Below are 19,136 nucleotides of genomic sequence, written 5' to 3' on the forward strand. Positions count from 1 at the left end.
ATTCCTCACTTCTTCGTTTATTTGGGTGCTTTCTTTTCTTTTCTTTGTTTGGTGGGGGGAGAGGAAGGCCACACCCGGCTGTGCTCAGGGCTGACTCCTGGCCCCGTGCTCAGGGATCACTCCTGGTGGGGCTCAGGAGACCCTATAGGATGCCGGGATTGAACCCAGGTCGGCGCTGTGTGCAAGGCAAACGCCCTCCCGGCCTCTCCATTCTTGGTCTGTTAACGCTCGATGAATCTTGCTATCCGGAGGGTTGCTTCAGGCAAGACTGGCAAATAAGGGCACGATGCCAGGCCACAGGGAACCACCACTTCCTCCCGTGAAATTGGCAGCCCCGCCATGGATTTCACCCCAGAACCTCTCAACCCCAAACTCACAGACGCCATGTAGCGCTGCGCAGCGCCAGCAGGTGGCGCTCGCGCTGCACACCCAATACCCACCCCGCCTCCGAACCCACCTCCTTTTGGGGTGTGGGGGGGTGGCGGGGGCGTGGAGGAGGAATAAATATTTTTTGGTTGGTTTTACTTTTTACTTTTTTTTTTTTTTTTGCTGAGCTCCATTTGGCATCCCATAGGATCCCCTGAGCACCGCCAGGAGTAATTCCTGGGTGCAGAGCCAGGAGGAACCCCTGTGCATCACCTGGTGTGCCCCAAAAAGCCAAAAAAAAAGAATTATTTTTTGAGCAGAGCGAGATTTTCAACCAAAGCAGAATCTGACTTCCTGGAAGGAACCATTTGCAAGGGCTCCACCTCCCTTACAGGCACACGGGGGAGAAAGGCTGGAACCACTCTCTCCCTCTGACCCAACGCCACCACGCCCCCAGACCTGCACCCAGAGGGGAAGTTGGCCGCCTCGTGGCCCGAGTGGGGTCTGCTACCCCCAGGCCTGGCAGTCATACCTCTCTCTTCCCCCTAGAATTACCAGAGCTGCCATGACTCCAGCAACCCGAATCCCTTAGAGTGGCCGGATGTCCCGTACGAAGTCCTCGGTGGCCAGACAGATAATAAGTTGGTTTTTGAGCAGAGGAATGGAATTTACGTCTTCTACCTCTCTGTGGTGGACCCCTTGTACAGGTGGGCAGGGCTGGGCAGCCCTGATATTTTCTTATGGCAGGTGGTATATGTTTGACGGGGTGGGGGTGGGGGGAATGCACCCACTTTTCTCCCACCCTTTGAGAGGTTTTCCCTCAACCTGAACCCTGAACCACTCATATTGCTGCAGTAAAGTGCTTTGGGGCAAAGGGGATAACAGGGGGTCACTTGTTCCATTAAAAAATGTAGGGACCGGGGGCCGGAGCAATAGCACATAGGGGAAGGCATTTGTCTTGCATGTGGCCGACCTGGGTTTGATCCCCGGCATCCCATATGGTCCTCTGAACACTGCCAGGAGTGATTCCTGAGTGCAGAGCCAGGAATAAGCCCTGAGCATCGCCGGGTGTGACCAAAAAGAAAAAAAAATGTAGGGACCGGGGCCTAGAGCAATAGTACAGCGGGCAGGGTGTTTGCCTTGCACGTGGCCAACCTGGGTTCGATCCCTGGCATCCCATATGGTCCCTCAAACACTGCTGGGAGTAATTCCTCAGTACAAAGCCAGGAGTGACCCCTGAGCATCGCTGGGTGTGACCCAAAAAGCAAATATATATATATTTTTTTTCAAGGGGCCAGCACCATAGTACAAGGGGGAGGGCGTTTACATTGCATGTGGCTAGCCTGGGTTTGGTCCCCAGCATCCCAGAAGGTCCCATGAGCACCACCAAGACTCATTTCTGAGTGCAAATCCAGGAGGAACCCCTGAGCATCACTGAGTATGATACAAAGAGAAAAAATATATATAGTCAAGGTGCCAGAGAGACAGTACAGCGGGGAAGGCGCTTGCTTCGAACATGGCTGACTTGGGTTCAATTCCCAGAACCCCAGAGAGTCCCCTGAGCCCCACCAGGAGTGACCCCTAAGCACAGAGTCAGGAGTTCTCTCTGAGCATTGCCAGGTGTGGCCCCAAGATTTACAAAACAAGAATAAAGAGACTCTAGGGATGGAGCAATAGCACAGTGGGTAGGGCGTTTGCCTTGCACGTGGCCCACCTGGGTTCGATTCCCAGCATCCATATGGTCCCCTGAGTACCGCCAGGAGTGATCCCAGAGTGCAGAGCCAGGAGTAACCCCTGTGCATCGCCAGGTGTGACCCAAAAAGAAAAAAAAAAAAGAAATTGTTTGTGAGGGCTGGAGTGATAGCACAGCAGGTAGGGCATTTGCCTTGCACGTGGCTGACCTGGGTTGGATTCTCAGCATCCCATATGGTGCCCTGAGCATGGCCTGGATTAATTCCTGAGTGCATGAGCCAGGAGTAACCCCTGTGCATTGCCAGGTGTGACCCAAAAACCAAAATAAATAAATAAAATAAAGAGACTCCAGGGTGAAGGCACCTGGCACGCGGCTAACCCGGGCCTTGCATAGGGTGTCCTGAGCACCGCCGGACCCCAGAGCTCTGCGCCTGGCTGCACGTGGCACCCCAATTCCCGCCCCCCTCCCTCCAAAGTAAACGTTTGGTCTCTGAATTGTCCACCTCTCTCGATCTCACCTAGGACAGGGGACAGATGCGCAGGGAGCTGGGGGAAGGTTGAGACTCGCGCACCAGGGCCATCCCCTGGGGGCGGGGGCCACTTGTGCCCCCATGGGGAGGATGGACCCCCACAGGAAGTGGCAAATGCCAAGCCCAGCCCTTGGGGGAGGTAGGGAGGAGGCTGTATGTGTAGCAATAGCGAGTTTCCATCACCCCTGCTTGCCAAACCAGCCAGCCCCGGGTGGAGGGGGCACGTGGGGCGAAGGACGGGGGCAGCCAGTGCGTGCTGCGCCCCCCGCCCAGCACCGCACCCTTGTCTGCAGCTACTGCCAGCTGAACACTTTATTCAGCGTGCACGTGTACGGAGCCTTGCCTCCCAGCGGCGACTCCCTGGACACGCCCATCATCGTGTTGATGTTCACTCTGCTGGGGTCCACCTGGGTAGCCTACATCGCCTCGAAGATAGAGCTCAGGACGCTGGTGCAGACGTTCTATCGGAAGATGAAAGTCCGTCTATTTGCCCGCAAAGCCCGGTCGCGGGCCTGAACTGCGCCCCCTCAATAAAGTTCCTCCCTTTCCCACCCATACCCCTCTGCGCTTCGGGGGTTGCAGGGAGAGTAGTCACGCCGGTTTGGTGGCGGCGTTTGTGGATGCTCGGTGACCGCCCACGCCACTGCAGGCTGGAGTGAGCGCGTGTGGTCTGGGTGTCCGCCAGGGGGCGCTGCGATGCCCACAGGCCATGTTGCTTGCTGTGGTTTTTTTTTGGGGGGTGGGGGAGAGGATTGGGGATTTTTGTTTGTTTGTTTGTATTTTGGCTCATTGGGTTACACCCAGCGATGCTCAGGGCTGACTCCTGGCCCTGCGCTCAGGAATGACACCTGACAGTACTCAGGTGTCATTCCTGAGAGTACTCAAGGGACCCTCCGGAATGCTGGGGATCAAACTCAGATCAGGAATGTGCAAAGCCAGTGCCCTCCCCGCTGTCCTCTAGCAACCGCCCCAGTTTTGTTGTTGTTGTTGTTGTTTTGCTTTTTGGGTCACACCCAGCGATGCTCAGGGGTTACTCCTGGCTTTGCACTCAGGAATTGCTCCTGGCAGTGCTTGGGGGACCATATGGGATGCCGGGGGTCGGCCGCGTGCAAGGCCGCGTGCCCTACCCGCTGTGCTATCGCTCCGGCCCCATGTTGTTATTGTTTTTGAAGGGCCACAACCGGTGATACTCAGGGCTTACTCCTGGCTCTGCACGCAAGGATTTCTCCTGGTGGGGTTCAAGGATGCTGGAGATGGAACCCGGGTGGGCCCGCGTGCCAGGCAAACGCCCTCCCTGCTCTGCTGTGCTCCTGCCTCACTCCTGGCTGTGCCAGGGACGGTGGTGGGCCCCACAGCCAGGACTATACAAGCACTGCAACTTACCTGCATGCACAAAGTGTAGGGACCAGGGCAATTCTATTGAGGGGAGGGCGCTTGCACGCAGTTGACCCAAGTTTGATCCCCAGCATCACCCAGGATCCCCCGACCCCCACCAGGAGTGAGCTCTGAGTCTGCTCCTTGTGGTCCCAAAACATAACAAAAAATTATAATGTGACTGAAAGGGCTGGCGTGCGGGATGGACCTCCAGGAGGCCTCAGAAGTAACCTCTGAGGTGGTCACACCTGGCGATGCACAGGGGTTACTTCTGGCTCTGCACTCAGGAATTACTCCCGGAGGTGCTCGGGGGACCCTATGGGATGCCGGGGATCGAACCCGGGTCAGCCACAGGCAAGGCAGACTCCCTCCCCTCTGTACTATCGCTCCGGCCCCCGCGTGACCGTTTTCACGCGCACCGATGAGACACTGCTCGTTGCGTGCCTGCGGATGTGGGTTCGCATGCTCGGAGCATGTCTCCGTGTGCTCACAGGTGTAAGCTGCAGCTGAGAACCCCGAAAGCGCCTGGGCACTGTGCCGTCCTTCCCGCGGCCAGCAGAGGGCGCCCTCTCCCGGCCGCACTTCTTTCCTTCTTTTTTTTGGGTTTTGGGTCACACCAGCGGTGGGTGCTCAAGGGTTCTTCCTGGCTCTGCACTCACTCCTGTCGGGGCTCTGGGGACCCTATGGGATGCCTGGGATCAAACCTGGGTCGGCCACGTGCCAGGCAAGAGCCCTCCCCACGGTCCTAGGGCTCCAACCCCTACGCAATTTCTAAGCCCAGACACTAAGCTCAAAAACAAACCAACAAAAAGATAACCACAACAAGACGGGTAGCAGAAATTTTGTTTTGTTCTTGGGCTTTGGGGCCACAGCTGGCAATGCTTCAGGGGCTACTCCCAGCTCTGTGCTCAGGCGTGACCCCAGGCGGGGCTCGGGGGATCGTAGGCAGGGGTGGAGATGGAACGTGGGTCGGCCGAACCCGGCAGTATCACCCAATCAGTATCCCCCAATCGCTGACCCCTCCCTGGGTTTCAACTGCCAAACTATAGACCCCAGCCGGCCCCTCCATCACACCCCCTCCCCAAAGCCCCTCTGCAGGTCCATGTGGCTGGGATGATGGGGGGGAGGGGGTCCCTTCTTCCCACTCACATTTCCCCCTCCCAGCTGCAAGAGCCCCTGGGTCCCTAGTTAGAGGGGGTGGCTTTAAGGGAAGGGAAGAAACAGGGATGGGGGGCTCTACCCAGTCTCTATCCCTCTGGGGGCTGTGGCTGGCATCTTGCCAATCTTCCTTCCCCTCAACCACCACCTCCAGGCTACCCACCTGATTGCCCAGGGCTGCCAGGAACCAGGATGGAGAATTCTCACCTGGCTTCCAGGGGACTCTTGAGGGGTGGAGGTCTGGGGGGAGAGGGAAGGAGGACAGGGCCCCCACCCCACCCCCGGGGGGCCACGCCGGACGCCACCGAGTGCTCACAGAGCTGAGACGACAGATGCTTTTAATGGGGCCCGGCGGCCTGCTTGCCCTTAGCGCCTGGCCGGCCCTTTCTGGGGGCCGAGGCGCCCCCTTTCTTCCTGCCGGGGGGCGGCGCGGGCCGCGGGCCGGGGGCGTCGTCCTCCTCCAGGGCCTTGAAGTTGAAGAAGAGGTCGGCGAAGGACACGGTGTCCAGGACCTCGGGCACACTGTAGTCCACGTCCAGCAGCTCGTCGGGCAGGCGCAGCGCGCGGATGTCGCCGCCGGGCGGGCCGGGCCCGGGGGGCTGCGGCGGGGGGCGGCCCTCGGCCTCGGGGGCGACCGGCAGGCAGTCGAACAGCTTCATCGCGTCCTCCAGCAGCACCTTCTCGGGCAGCGCCAGCGGGGACCGCGGCTCCCCGGGGGTCCCCGCCGCGGGGGGCTGCTCCCCGCCCTGCAGCTGGCTCAGGCGGCCCTTGAGGTAGCCGTAGGTGCTGGGGGGCAGCGGGGGGTCGGGGGGCACCGTGATGAGGAGGAGCTTGTCCTTGGGGGGCGCAGGGGGGCCCGGGCCTTCCTTGGCGGCGGGCGGGGGGTGGCGGCGGCGGCGGCGGTGGGGGCGGCGGCAGCTCGGCCAGGGCCGGGGGTCCCCCCTCGCCCCCCACGAAGCTCAGGGCCTCGGGGCCGGCGCCCACGGGCGGGAAGTAGGGCATGAGGTACTGGGGGGCGCCCGGGGGCGGCGGGTAGTGGGGGTAGGGCGCGGGCGGCTCCGCGAGGTAGGTGCCAGGGGAGGCGGGCGCCCCGGCCAGCTTGTACAGGGTGGACTGGCCGAAGTCCGAGCTGACCCACTCGATCCGGTAGATGCGGGGGTCGAAGAAACACCCGCAGGGCGCCATCTGGAAACCTGGGGGCCGGGAGGGGGCCCTGAGGAAGGCAGCTCGGGGGGCGTGGCCCTGCCCGGGACCCAGTTTCGAGGCTCCCTGGGACACTCTGGGTACAGGTTTGAGAGGGGCTGGGGCCACTCGAACCCCCTTCCTCTTCTCCTGGGGGGCGGGCGGAGGGTCCTGCATACCTGCTGGGGGCGCGGGGAAGGTCTCTTTGTCCGGGTTTGGGGGGTGACACGGCGCCAGGGACCCTGGGGATAGAGGCAGGTGGTGGGTGGGGTCTGGAGGGGTGCGGGTGGGACCCCCTGCCCTGGACACTGCCCCCTGGCTCATACCCACAGCGGGAAGGGGCTCTGGGCAGGTGGGCGCGGGCTGGCCGCCGGGACCCCCGGGGCCGTCACCGTCCTGGGGACCCACAGCTCCGTAGAAGGGCTTGGGGTGCTGCATGGGGAGGTGGGGCCCCAGCAGGCAGCCCGGGGAGGGGGGGCAGCAGGGGGAGCACAGGCGGCCGTCCCGGGGAGGACTCAGAGCTCTGCCAGGTTCTGTTTGCCCCGTTACTCGGGCACCGGGTTCCATGTGGGCCACGGCCCACCAGCCGGCTGGGTTCCGGGTAGCAGCGTGGGGGGTGGGGCTGGACAGGAGTCGGGCGGGGAAAGCCCAGGGTGCTGGACACAGTGCTCGGTGCCTCCAGCCCTTCACCTCTACCAGCGATGCAGCGGCCACCTCCTCCAGGCAGTCGGCCCAGGTGGCCTCCTCCAGGCAGCCTTCCTTGACCTAGCTACACTCGTGCTGGGCTAAGCCCCTTTTCTGATCAGGGCCTCTTAGGGCCTGAGACAGGCGGTGGAAGCTTCCGTGAGTGGGGACAGAGGGAGAGAACACTGGGGCGGGGTGGGGTGGGGCCGGGGGAGGAAGATGAGCCCCTGAGCCCGGAGAGGGAAGGTCAAGAGAGCAGGCAGGTGGCACCACGGCTTTGCAAGAATAAAATTTATTGCTTGCTTCCCCCCGGGGGCAGCAAGGGGGGGCTTGGCTCATGCCCCCCCCACTCCTCCGTCCCCAAGTCTACTTGTAGGCGTTGGCTTTGTGCTTCGGCAGGAAGACGAAGTTGGGGGGCACCGGCCCCAGGAGCATCTCGCTGTGGGCAGGAAGGTGGGCGAGGGCCGGGTCAGGCCTGGGGTCTGGGCGCCCTCCCCTTCCCCCCTTCCCCCCCGGCACAGCCCCGCCGGGCACCTGATGCGGATCCAGTCGGCCGCCTTCTGGCTGGCCATGAGCGTCTCCATGTAGTCGCGGCCCAGGTAATAGGGCGGCCGCTCGTTGATGCGCTGCGGGAGGCGCTCCAGGAGCCCCACGGGCACGTACCTGTGGGGAGCGGGGAGGGCGGGGTTGGGGCTGCTCCCTGCCCCCCTCCCGCCCCTGCACAGGAAGCCCCTCCCGGCCCTGCACCCCCCCACCTGCACAGGAAGGACAGCCACTCCAGGAGGAAGCGGCGGGTCTTCTCCACGCCCTGCGTGTCCGAGCCCCAGTGCTCCAGGCCGAAGTGTGTGAAATCCCGAAGCACGTCCAGCCGCTCCGAGGACGAGATGTCCCAGTGCCGCTGTTCCTTGATCTCGGTGAAGAGCCACGGCTTCAGCAAGGCGCCGCTGTGGGCGGGAAGGTCACAGGTCACTGCCCCTGGTTGGGGGGGTGGCGAGGTGGGTGGCGAGGTGGGGGGGGTACTGAGTCTGCCTGCAAGGGTGGGGCCGCCAGCACTCTCTGCATGCTGGGAAATCCAGCTTTCTCCCAACACTGGGCACTGACACTCCCCTTCTCCCCCCACCAGGAAAAAAGCCAAGAACCAGCTGGGGGCCAGAAAGAGGGTGCAGTGGGTAGGAAGCTTGCTTTGCACAAAGCTGACCTGGACCCCATCCCTGGCATCCCACAGGATCCCCTGAACTCAGAACTTAGGTGTGGCCCTCAAACAAACAAAACCCCGGTTGGCCTCTCCCACCCCCACCTGCTTGGGGAACTCTGGGGGTCCCACGGTGTCCCTGCATCGCCCCCTGCCGGCAGCCGTGCCCACTCACCGGGCAATCATGACGCCTGCCACCCCAGTCTGCAGGGCGCGGTTGGCATCCTCGAAGGAGAGAATGTCCCCGTTTCCTAGGGAGACAGAGGCAGGGGCTCCGGGAGCTGCAGGCGGGGCAGGCTCCTGGGGGTCTCCGGGAGCTGTGGGTGGGGGGCTCCGGGGGGCGGAGGGGACGCACCAAACAGGGGCATGGGGCTGGCGGCCGACACGCACTGCTGGATGTAGGCCCAGTCGGCCCCGCGGGTGTAGCGCTGCTCCCGGGAGCGGCCGTGGAGCTGCAGGAGAGGCGCGGGCCGGGCCAGGGGGCCGGGAAGGGACAATCAGACCAAGCGTCGGGGTCGGGGAGGCCCGAAGACAACCCCGGGGGGCCCAGGCTGGGAACGGACGGCGCTGGGGAGGCGAACGGGGGAGGCCCCAAGACCCACCGTGACCAGGGCCGCCCCCCAGTCCCGCAGCTCGGGCAGCAGCCGGTGTGCCAGGTTCACACGCTCCTGCACCCCCGTGCGGATCTTCACGGTCACCGGCACATCCAAAACCTGCAGGCGGGCCAGGGGTCAGCAGGGCGCGCAGAAGGGCAGGGTGGGGGGCACGCGTTGGGCTCGGGCTCTACCTGGTTCATGCCGCGGACAATCTGCTGGAACTTGGCTGTGCGGTTCATGAGGGCGCAGCCCCCGCCCTGAAGGGAGATGAGGGATGATGTGGGGAGAAAAGGCCCTCATGGCCCACCAGAGTCCCATTCCCAGCCCAGATGGGGAAAACTAGGCGGGAGGGGGCCACCTGGGAGCCAGGGGGACTGGCCTGGGCCGGCGAGGCCCCGCCCCGGCAGGGCAACCCTCAGTGAAGCCCCGCCCCATGCCAGGCCCCACCCCTAACAGGCCCTTGCTCAACCCTGAAGCCCCACCCCATTCAAATTCAGGCCCCACCCACTGAGGCCCCGCCCCTCTGCAAGCTACACCAGGCACCACCCAGCTTAGGCCCCGCCCCTTGCAGGTCCCACCCACACACCCAGTCAGCCTCTACCTTCTTATACACCAGGTCAATGGGGCAGCCAACGTTAATGTCGACGAAGTCCACGTCAATGGTGCGGTTCAGAAGCTCTGCGCACTTGGTCATGGTGTCTGGGAAGGCTCCCTCGAGCTGGGGGTCCGTATTTGCGGGGGAACACATCTTCATTTCTCCAGCCCCACCCCCCGGGGAGACACCTCGCCCCACAGGGACACTCCTTTGCCCTTAGGGGTGCACAGGGCCAGTGTTCCTGGGGAGGGTCGGAAGGTGGCTAAACCTGGAAGCATCTAGAAACTCTGCCTGGCCTCCTCTTGTAGGCACCTGACCCACCTGGACCCCAAAGATGTCCTCACATGGGTGCCGCTTGAGTAGGGCCCACTCCGACGTCTGTCCCTGCAGCAGGCTGGTGCACATGGCCATCTCCCCACATGTCACGTCCGCACCGAAGCGCTTACAGATCCGCCTAAAAGGCAGGTTCCCGCACTGGGGTGGGGGGAGACAGACGGAGGGAAATGAGGGTGTGGCAGGCAGAGAACCGAATCACGTGGGGCAAGGGTGGACACTGGGCATTGTCACGGGTCCCAAGCCTCAGCCCAGCCCAGGTGGGTCCTACCGTGGTGAGGGGCGCCAGGTACAATTTGCCACTGATGTCCAGCTGAAAGGAAAAGAATTGCCCACTCAAGCATCGTCCTCCGGCCTGGATTTCAAAGCCTTTCAGCTCCTCATCACGGGTCACTCTGCCCCAGTCGGCTGGGCACCCTTCCACCTTCCAGCAGCCTAGCTGATGTTTGGTTCTCCAGGGCCAGGGAGCTTCTACACAACCGTCAGAACCCCAGCCCCAGGACCCCTTCTTCCGGGAAGCCATTCTCACGGCTGCCTCGTCACCCAGGGCCACACTGACACTTCTGCGGCCCAGTTCCTATTCTTCCCACGCCCCTGCCCTGGTGGGGTGCTCCAGGTGCATACCCGCTTTTTCTCACAGGGCCGGACCCTGATAATGTCCTCATCTGTCAAGGGCCCGTGAGTTCGCTGGGGGCCACCAGTGGAGGTGCCGGTGTCGGTGTGGGTCCCCCCAGAGTCCGGCGCTGCCCCGTCATGGCCGTCCTGGGTTCCGGCGCCCTCAGGGCCAGCGGCAGGTTGGGGCTGCTGGCCGTGGCAGAGCTGGCGCAGGGCCTGCTCCGCGCGCTCAAAGCGAACCTTGCGTTTGCGCAGCTGCTGCTGCAGAACTTTGTCCAGGCCGTTGCGGACGGGCGGGGCCGCCACCTCTGCCGACACCTCCCGTACCAGGTTCTGGCCGTTGGGCCCCAGATGGGCCCCTGCAAAGCGGCAGGTCACACCATAGGGGCAGCGGCCGAAGGTCTCAAAGAGCACACAGCGGGGGCCCAGGTCGGCCGGCTTGGTCTCCAGGTAGAGCTTCAGGTCGTGCAGGAAGCGGCAGCGGTCCCCAAAAAGGCACTTGGACCCGGATTCCTGCAGAGGGGAGTGACGTCGGCCGATGAGGGCAGGTGGTGAGCAAATCTCATCCCCCTCCCCCAGTCTGTCCCCACTCCCACCCCGGCTTGGAATCCCTAGGTTTGTCAGTCTAGTCCCCTCCCAGGCCTCAGGGTCTCCATTCTATTTTTATTTTTATTTTCTTTTGCTTTTTGGGTCACACCTGGCAATGCACAGGGGTTACTCCTGGCTCTGCACTCAGGAATCATCCCTGGCAGTGCTCAGAGGACCATATGGGATGCTGGCAATCGAACCCGGGTCAGCCGCGTGCAAGGCAAATGCCCAACCCGCTGTACTATTTGTTCCAGCCCCAGGGGTCTCCATTCTAGATGGGGTGCAACAGCAAAACATCTGGGTTAGAGGCTTTGACTGGAAGTTTCTGGAAGTTTCCAGATGTTTCTAGAGGTTTCCCGATATTTCCGGAAGTTCACTCCTGCTACACTCTGGCCGGGGTCTTCATGTGGTACCACTCACCTGGATTAGAGATGGACAGAGCCTGTGTGTGTCGTAGTGCGTGGGCTTCAGGTGGGGCCGGCTCTTGTTCTGGCCCCGGGCTCTTTTTGGAGCCTTCACGTGGTCCCCAGCCTCTGGCTGCTCCCCAGCCTCCTGCTGCTCCCCAGCTTCCGGCGGGTCCTGGGCTACCACCCCCGACTGTTCGTCCTCCCTCTGCCCATCCTCCAGGCGGACGCGCTTGGCTTCAGGCTCAATCGCATTGTTGTCGTCAGCATCTTCAGTCTCAGTTTCCTGGCGGGACTCCTCTGGCCCCCTGGCGTCCAGGAATTCATGGAACTGAGCCTTGGTGGTGAGGTACCTGCAGGCAGAGAGGGACGGGCAAAGGGAGGGTTGTCAGAATCCTTCCTCTGCGGTGGGATCCAATGAACACTGGGAAAGGGGATGGAGAACACGAGCTCCTACTCGGGCTGCTGAAGTTCTGGCTGAGAGCACCCCAGACCAAGGGAAAACTCCTTCTTGTCCCCTAGGGCTTATACCAAGGAGACGGATCTAAACTCCGGGTGTCATGCATGAACATCCCTGGTCACTTAAAGCTAAGAGAAAATTACGAGCCCAAACAGACCTGTGACGGGGCCCATCCTGGTAACCAGGCAAGTATAACAAGTTCCTGCCAGCTGCTGGGACTACAGTACTCACGATGCACCATGTCCACCGGCCAGCCCAGAGGGACTACATTACCCAGCATGCACCGTGACACTGCCAGCAGCTGGACCACACTACCCAGCATGCACAGCGACACCGTCAGCTGGACTACATCACCCAGCACGCACCGTGACACCACCAGCACCACCACCATCAGCTGGACTACATCACCCAGCATGCACCATGGCCCGCCTAAACCCCGCCCACCCCAGCACGTTTCTCCGCGCAGATGACAGCCCTTCAACGTGCTCTGTCTCCCATATCGCCGGCAACCTCCGGCTGGAGGTATGGCTAGAAACAAAATGCCTCTGAGCTTCCCACTCGGGATCGGCTGCCCCCATTACCCGGCATGCCTCGCTCGCACTAGGCTACGGGTGCCGGGAAGGCCCCTGAGGGTCTCTTCCCCGCGCTCCTTCGTCCCCCGTCCCAGTAACTCACTGAGGTTTAATAGGCGCAACCCCCCGTTCTGGTGCGCTGGCTCCTGAGTCTCCGCTACTACCACTCTCTGCAGGGGCCTCTGATGTTTCCTCCGATATTCCCTCCGCCATCAGCCTCCCTCGCGCCGGTTTAGGAGCGTGGCGGGAAGGACTTCCGGATCGCGCGTGCACCTACCCCTTTCCCCGGGCCGCGCTGAGCTACTGCGCATGCGCATGCCCATGCCCGCGGTGCTCCGAACTAAGCTGTCGCGCGTGGTGACGTAGGGGGCGGGACGGTGAGGTCACGTGACCCGGCGTCTATGGTTCGGAGGCGGTGTTCTGTGCTCACCACGAGTTTGCACTCAGGAATTACTCCTGGCGGTGCTCGGGGATCCTATAGGAAACCGGTGATCGAACCCGGGTCTGCCGCGTGCAAGGGAAACGCCCTCCCTGCTGAACTATTGCTCTGGCCCTCGCTCGAGTAGTGCTGCGGTAGCGTTTAGACGCTCAGTTCCAGCACTTTGCTGCAGTTCTGTTGAAATGATTCGTTCAGTGGGACTGGAGCAATAGGAGAGCGGGAAGGGTTCTTGCCTTGCACACGGCCGACCCATATTTGATCATTGGCATCAAGTAGGGTCTCACGAGCACCGTCAGAAGTGCTCCCTGAGCTCAGAACCCGGATCCCTTAAGCATCGCCGGATGTGCCCCCAAACAAAAAATATTAAAATGAATCACTTAATTGGGTTCCTGGGGTTGCCAGACGCACAGCGGGACAAGGGCACTTGGCTTGCACGTGGCCGACCCGGGTTCAATCTCAGACATCACCTAGGGTCCCCTGAGCACCAACAGGAGTGAGCCCGGAGTGCAGAGCCAGGAGTAACCCCTGAGCACTGCCGGATGTGGCCCCCTGACAAAAACAACAAATTGCCAATTTAAAAGAGTAGTAGCTGATGGGGCTGGAGCGATAGCACAGCGGGTAAGGCGGTTGCCTCGCACGCGGCCAACCCAGGTTCGATTCCCAGCATCCCATATGGTCCCCCGAGCACCGCCAGGAGTAATTCCTGAGAGCAGAGCCAGGAGGAACCCCTGTGCATGGCCGGGTGTGACCCAAAAAGCAAAAAAAAAAAGTAGTAGCTGAGCTGAGCCCTAGATTAGTAACAGCGTGTTGGAGGAATGGTGCCTCCCTGAGGACTGTGTGAGGACTGGCTCGGAGTCCAGCCAGCGAGGGAAGGGCATGAGGGTCTTTTGTGCACCTAACGTTCTTAGACCAGGGGGGCGGAGTGATAGTATAGCGGGTAGGGCGTTTGCACGCATCTGACCCGGGTTCGATTCCTGCCATTCCACATGGTCCCCCAATGCTCCACCAAGAGTAATTACTGAGCATCGCTGGGTGTGGCCCCAAAAGAAAAAAAATTAAAATATAAAAAATATTAAATTAACAAAACAGTTCTTAGAGCCCTGTGCCCATTAGGGGGAGAGCAGTGTCCATTTTCTTGCCTTTAGGAACACCCAGCACAGGAAATTTAGCTTGTCTGGGACATGGTCTCCTCAGAGTCCGCGCTCGGGTCCAAGTCGGCAGACCACGTGCCCGGACATACCTTGTGTCTCCCACAGAAGATGCGGTTGGTCCTTCCATGGAACATAAGGAACAAGTCCTCCAGATTGGGGGGACGTTGTCTCCCCAGGACCTCAAATCTGCTTTCTCTCCTGGGGGCTGTTTCTTGCAGAACCTCCTCTCTTTGTTGTAATAACTAATTCCTTTCCAACATGGGTGGGGGTTTCCATAAATAATAACTGACACAATTCAATGGTGACTGTTCCTGTCCCTTATCACCCCAAAATTTTTACTGGTGTGTGTGTGGGGGGACACACTGGGCAGTGATCAGGACTTATTCCTGGCTCTGTGTGCAGGGCTCACGCCTACCTAGGGCAACCTTCTGCAGTGGTCAGCTCACAGGGGCTGAAAACCAATTTTCCCTAAACTTAGAAACAGAAGCCACTGGTTGTGGGGGGGGACCAGGAATCAGTCTGTCCCTGGCCTCGATTGCCCTCTGTCGGCCACTTTGGGAATCACACCACCTCAACCTGGGGAGGGGGGGTGCAGGGAGGGCGGACTTCGATTTTGGAAACCAGAGATGTTTGTGTTGGGCCACACTGTGTGGTCCTCAAGGGGTTACTCCTAGCTTGGTACCCAGGAGTCACTCCTGAAGGTGTTCGGGGAACTGGATGGTACCTGGGATTGAACCCGGAATTGGTCCCGCATCGCATGCGCCTTCACTTCTGTCCCGTCCCGAGCGCGGTCCTGCTCCTGGCTCATCCTTTTTCTCTGGCTGCCCTCTTTGCCCTCCTCAGAAAGTGTTCAGTGCCCCCTAGAGCCTAGATGGGGAACAAGGACTCCCCCACCACTGCCTGAACGCTTTCAAAGTATGTGCATTTGGGGAAACTGAGGCACCAGGGAAGGGGGGGCAGACGGTGTCCCAGCTGGCACCTGGAGAAGATGGCGACTTGGAGGGAGCTTCCCCAGGCCCCCCTGAGCCCCATCATCCTGACCTGGAGTTGGAGGAGGAAGGCAGATGGGGAAGGACACGGCCAGGTGCAGGGGGCGAATAGGTGTTTGGGGTGCTGCTTCTCCTCTGGGGGGTGCTGGTGTGCTCCCTGCGCCTGGCTCCACCTGGGGGCCTCTCTTTCTGCATCTCCTTCTCCTGTGCTCCGGCCTCTCCCTCTGCGTTTCTGATTATTCGTTTTATGTTTTTTCTCTGCATTTCTCTGTTTTGGTTTGCGGGTTTGTTTCCTCTGTTTCCTTCTCCGTCTCTCCCCCCTCTGTCTGTCTCTCCTCTCTCTGTCTCTCTCCCCCACCTCTGTCTCTGTGTCTTTCTCCCTCTGTCTCTCTCCCTCCCCCGTCTCTGTCTCTCGCTCCACTGTCTCTCTCTTGCTCCTCTCGTCTGTCCCCTCTGTCTCTATGTCTGTCCTTGTCTTCTCATCTTTCCTGGGCCAAGCTGATGGGGGTGGCCGTGGCAGGGCCAGTGCGGCCCGGGCTGGGTGCCCGCTGTCGTGGGGCTGCCCCGGATTTGAGCTACACCCCTTTATCTGGGTCGCAGCTGCCTCTTATCTCCTGGCTCCAGGACACGAGCTGGGGATTAGGGCCATGGGGTGGGCCGGGCGTGTGGAGGAGGGAGCTGGGGACCAGGTGTTGGCATGCTGTGCGCGTATGCACGCGCGCACATGCTTGTGTGTGTGTGTGTGTGTGTGTGTGTGTGTGCGCGCACCTGCTTATCATGCCTGTGAGTGCCGTGATACCTGACTGTGGGAGCTCGTTGTGTGTCTTTTGTGTGTGCAGGCTGGTCTGTCCGTGTCTCTAGTGTGTCTGCGTGCTAAAGTGAGCTCTTTGGGGGACTGGAGCACAGTGGGTAGGACGTTTGCCTTGCATGCAGCTGACCCGGGTTCGATTCCCAGCATCCCACATGGTCCCCTGAGCTCCGCCAGGAGTAATTCCTGAGTGCAGAGCCAGGAGTAGCCCCTAAGCATCGCCAGGTGTGACCCCCCCCAAAATAAATAAATAAATAAATAAATAAATAAATAAAAATAAAGTGAGCTCTTTGTGGCTTTTATTTGGACTGAGTGCCACACCCGGCAGTGCTCAGGGCTGACTCTGGGCTCTGTGCTCAGCGATCACTCCTGGAAGTGTTCGGGGAAATCTATAGGGTGCCAGGGATTGAACCCGGGTTGGCTGTGTGCAAGGCAAAGCGCCCTCCTGCTGACCTATGGCTCCAGCCCCAGTGTTTGTGGCTTTTGCCTGTGTGTTTGTGTGTGTGCACGTTTTATCCGTGTGTGAGTGTGTACCAGACATGGCTTGTGTGTGACTTGTGTCCATGTGTGTTGGGTGTGAATTACTCGCTGAGTGGGTTTGTGCATCTCTTATGAACAAGCTGTGCCACAAATGCCCTGTGTGCATGTGTTCACATGTGTGTGTTTAGTGTGCGCATGTCATGTGGATCACAGGTGGCCTGTCTGTGATGTGTGTGCATCTAGTGGTACACATGTGTGTCTTGTGTGGTCCAGTGTGTGTCCAGTGTCAGTCAGCTCGTGTGTGGCCCAGATGTGTCTATCATCTGTATGGCATGTGCACCATGAAGGGCCCGTTTTGTGCATCCAATGGTTCATGTGTGTCTCATGTGTCTCATGTATGTGTCTCACATGTGTGCCATGTTTGTGCTCTGTGTTTGTCTCTTATGTTGTGTGTATATCTCATGTGTGTATCATGTGTGTGTCATGGGTGTATCATGTATGTATCATGCATATCTTCTGTGTGTCTTGGGTTCCGATCATGGCTGAGGAGAGTGCAGGGCGCGTGTGTGGGCCCCAGCGCCGCCTGATGACTTTCCCGCATGCCGCCCCCAGTGGCTGGGTCAGGTCTCGCCCTGTGACCTGCGGCTGCAAACAGCCGCGTGGGGAGGGGCGCTCAGCTCTGCTTTTCCCATTGCCGCCAGGACCCCCCCTCCTTCCTGCCGCCCACACGCTCCGGGGGCCCCCCTGGGCTCCTGAGCACCCCCAGCGGCGGCTGCCTGGCGGGGGACTTGCTGTATGGCAGTGTCATTAGCGAGTCACTGACGGCTGCGCTGGAACCCCCAGTTGACTTTGAGCGACGCTTCAGCAGGACCCGGAGTTTTCCCAGCTGGCTTGGGGGGATGACAGACACCCCTCACCCCAGGGACCCCCCTGTGCAGAGAGCCACCACGGAGCCACCTGCAGATGGGGAAACTGAGGCAGGGTGCTGAATCACCATGTAGACAGCAGATGAGGACCTCATCTACATGGGAGTGGCACGAGGGACAGAGAGGGCGCGGGGCCACCCCCACCCCCACACAGGGCAGGTCCCTGGTCCCTCAGGACCTGGCCCAGCCCCTGTGCTAAGATGGAAACTTCTCCATGAGCCCAAAACTGGGTGTGGGCTGTCAGTGCCCCAGAACCCCAGCTGACCTCTGTTGGAGAAGGGAACCCCACCCTGGGTCAGTGGCCCTGGTGGGGCAGGGAGGGCAGGGGGCCTAACATTCCAGAATCATCAGCCTGGGGTTGGAGTCTCTTCCTTGCTGTGTGACCTTATGCCAGTGTCTTGACCTCTCTGAGTCTTGGGTTCCACAAGTGCCAGGGGGACACAGAGCCGGCAGGGGAGAAGGGAGCATTGCCTGGAGAGATTTCCAAGATGCAAAACCAATTTCTGAGCAAACACAGAGTAGTGTGTGTGTGGGGGGGGAGGGCAGAGATGGCAGTGGGCAGGCGGCTGGACGTCAGGGGGTCCTGGAGGCTGCAATCCTATTTTTCCTCCACTTTGGGCCTCAGTTTCCCCAGTTGCCAGTCCCTTCCCAGCTAAAAGAAGCTTGCGGGGGCTGCTGGGGGCACTTTGAGGTTCAGACCTGCCCCGGGGCCGGCGCCTGGGTCTGGGTTAAAAATAAAGCATTGTAAACACCTGTGATTGCTGCGCCCCTGCCGCCCGAGCACCAGACAGCAGGGCAGCGCGGGGAGGGGGGGCTGTGAACCCCCAGTTCCTGCTTGGGTGTGAGTCAGCCAGTGTGATGTTGGCGAGTGTCTGTCACCGCCTGTCCAGGGGGTGACAGACTGTGACTGAGTGGCAGAGAGTGACCGGAGGGGGCGGGGCGTTCTGGGCTGGATGAGGTGACAGGGGTGGGGGGTCGGGCAGCAGGGGGCTGGGAGGGGGCGCCTGGAGCTCCTGGACCCCCATAGAGCGGGCCCTGGTCCGGGGGGCAGGGAGGTCAGTGAGTGTCTGAGTCTGACACCCCCCCCCAGGTGCGAGTGTGTGACAAGGAATCTGCATCCAGGGGGAGGTGGTCTCCGGGGTCCCCTCCCGCCTCCAGCCCACCCCCTGCTCCCCCAGCCAACGGTGCCCCAACACAGGGAGGGGGAACAGGGCCCTTTCAAGTGGCCGTTGCCAAGGAAACCGTTTTACGAGCGTCCACATGGCGGGCACATGTGTGCACCCCGGGTGCCCCCCCTAGTCCCCCATCAGCAGGCCCTGCCCCCACGGCCCCGGCCAGGGCACCGCGCGGGGTGAGCGGGAGGTGGCCAAAGGGCAGCTGGTGACAGCTTAATTGCGGGGGGGTGTGTCCAGGGCAGCATCCCGTGGAGTGACCCTTTTGCACTGACCAGCATGGATTTTTTTTTTTTTTAGTTTTTGGGTCACACCCAACAATGCTCAGGGTTTATTCACTGCTCAGTGCTCAGGGATCACTCCAGGCAGGGCTGGGAAGGGGCGGGGTGGGGGGAGCCTGTGGGGTGCCCGGGGTCGAACCCAGATCAGCAGCAAGCAAGGCAAGCGCCCTCCCGGCTGGACTATCAAACTCCGGCCCTGAATACTTTTTTTTTTTTCAAAGAAGGGGCACTTTTGTCGTTGTTTACTGCTCCACACCCAGTGATGCTCAGGGATCACCCCCGGTGGTCTTGGGGTCCCTCTGGGGTGCTAGGGGTCAAACCTGGGTGCTAAGGATCAAATGCTCTGCCCGCTGTAGTCTCACTCCAGCCCTTTCGGGGTACTTTGGGGGCGAGCAGGAAGGGTGTCTGCCTTGCAGATGGGTGACCTGGATTTGGTCCTGGGCACCCCACAGGGACCTCTGAGCCCCACTGGGCATGAGTACCTTTCTGAGTACCTCTGGGTGTAGCCCCAAAACAAAGACAATACAATCTTTGTAATTTTTTTTTCTA

At 60.8% G+C, this 19,136-nt stretch overlaps 3 protein-coding genes across 3 annotated transcripts in view; 1 reads left to right on the plus strand and 2 right to left on the minus strand.

Moving 5' to 3' along the window:
- Positions 1 to 3,104, plus strand: part of CATSPERD (cation channel sperm associated auxiliary subunit delta) — a 29,552-nt gene extending 26,448 nt beyond the window's left edge. Inside the window, exons 21-22 of the mRNA XM_055124657.1 lie at positions 916 to 1,073; positions 2,882 to 3,104. Of these exons, the coding sequence (XP_054980632.1) occupies positions 916 to 1,073; positions 2,882 to 3,104 (381 nt within the window). The remainder of the gene's footprint in view (positions 1 to 915; positions 1,074 to 2,881) is intronic.
- Positions 3,105 to 5,458: 2,354 nt separating this feature from the next.
- PRR22 (proline rich 22) lies at positions 5,459 to 6,740 on the minus strand. The gene is made up of 4 exons (XM_055124658.1): positions 6,629 to 6,740; positions 6,482 to 6,544; positions 6,000 to 6,313; positions 5,459 to 5,956 (listed from the first exon to the last, which is right to left on the minus strand). The coding sequence occupies exons 1-4, from the start codon at positions 6,738 to 6,740 to the stop codon at positions 5,459 to 5,461; spliced, it is 987 nt and encodes a 328-aa protein (XP_054980633.1).
- A 528-nt stretch (positions 6,741 to 7,268) lies between these two features.
- DUS3L (dihydrouridine synthase 3 like) lies at positions 7,269 to 12,638 on the minus strand. Its single transcript, XM_055127118.1, has 13 exons — positions 12,445 to 12,638; positions 11,326 to 11,662; positions 10,327 to 10,830; positions 9,974 to 10,015; positions 9,691 to 9,843; positions 9,376 to 9,492; positions 8,966 to 9,031; positions 8,781 to 8,891; positions 8,534 to 8,630; positions 8,354 to 8,429; positions 7,742 to 7,930; positions 7,521 to 7,649; positions 7,269 to 7,425 (listed from the first exon to the last, which is right to left on the minus strand). Exons 1-13 carry the CDS (start codon positions 12,552 to 12,554, stop codon positions 7,353 to 7,355), a joined length of 2,004 nt encoding a protein of 667 aa, XP_054983093.1. The 5' UTR covers positions 12,555 to 12,638; the 3' UTR covers positions 7,269 to 7,352.
- Positions 12,639 to 19,136: the final 6,498 nt, after the last annotated feature.

Source organism: Sorex araneus, chromosome 2 (assembly GCF_027595985.1).
Source record: "Sorex araneus isolate mSorAra2 chromosome 2, mSorAra2.pri, whole genome shotgun sequence".
Lineage (NCBI taxonomy): Eukaryota > Metazoa > Chordata > Mammalia > Eulipotyphla > Soricidae > Sorex > Sorex araneus.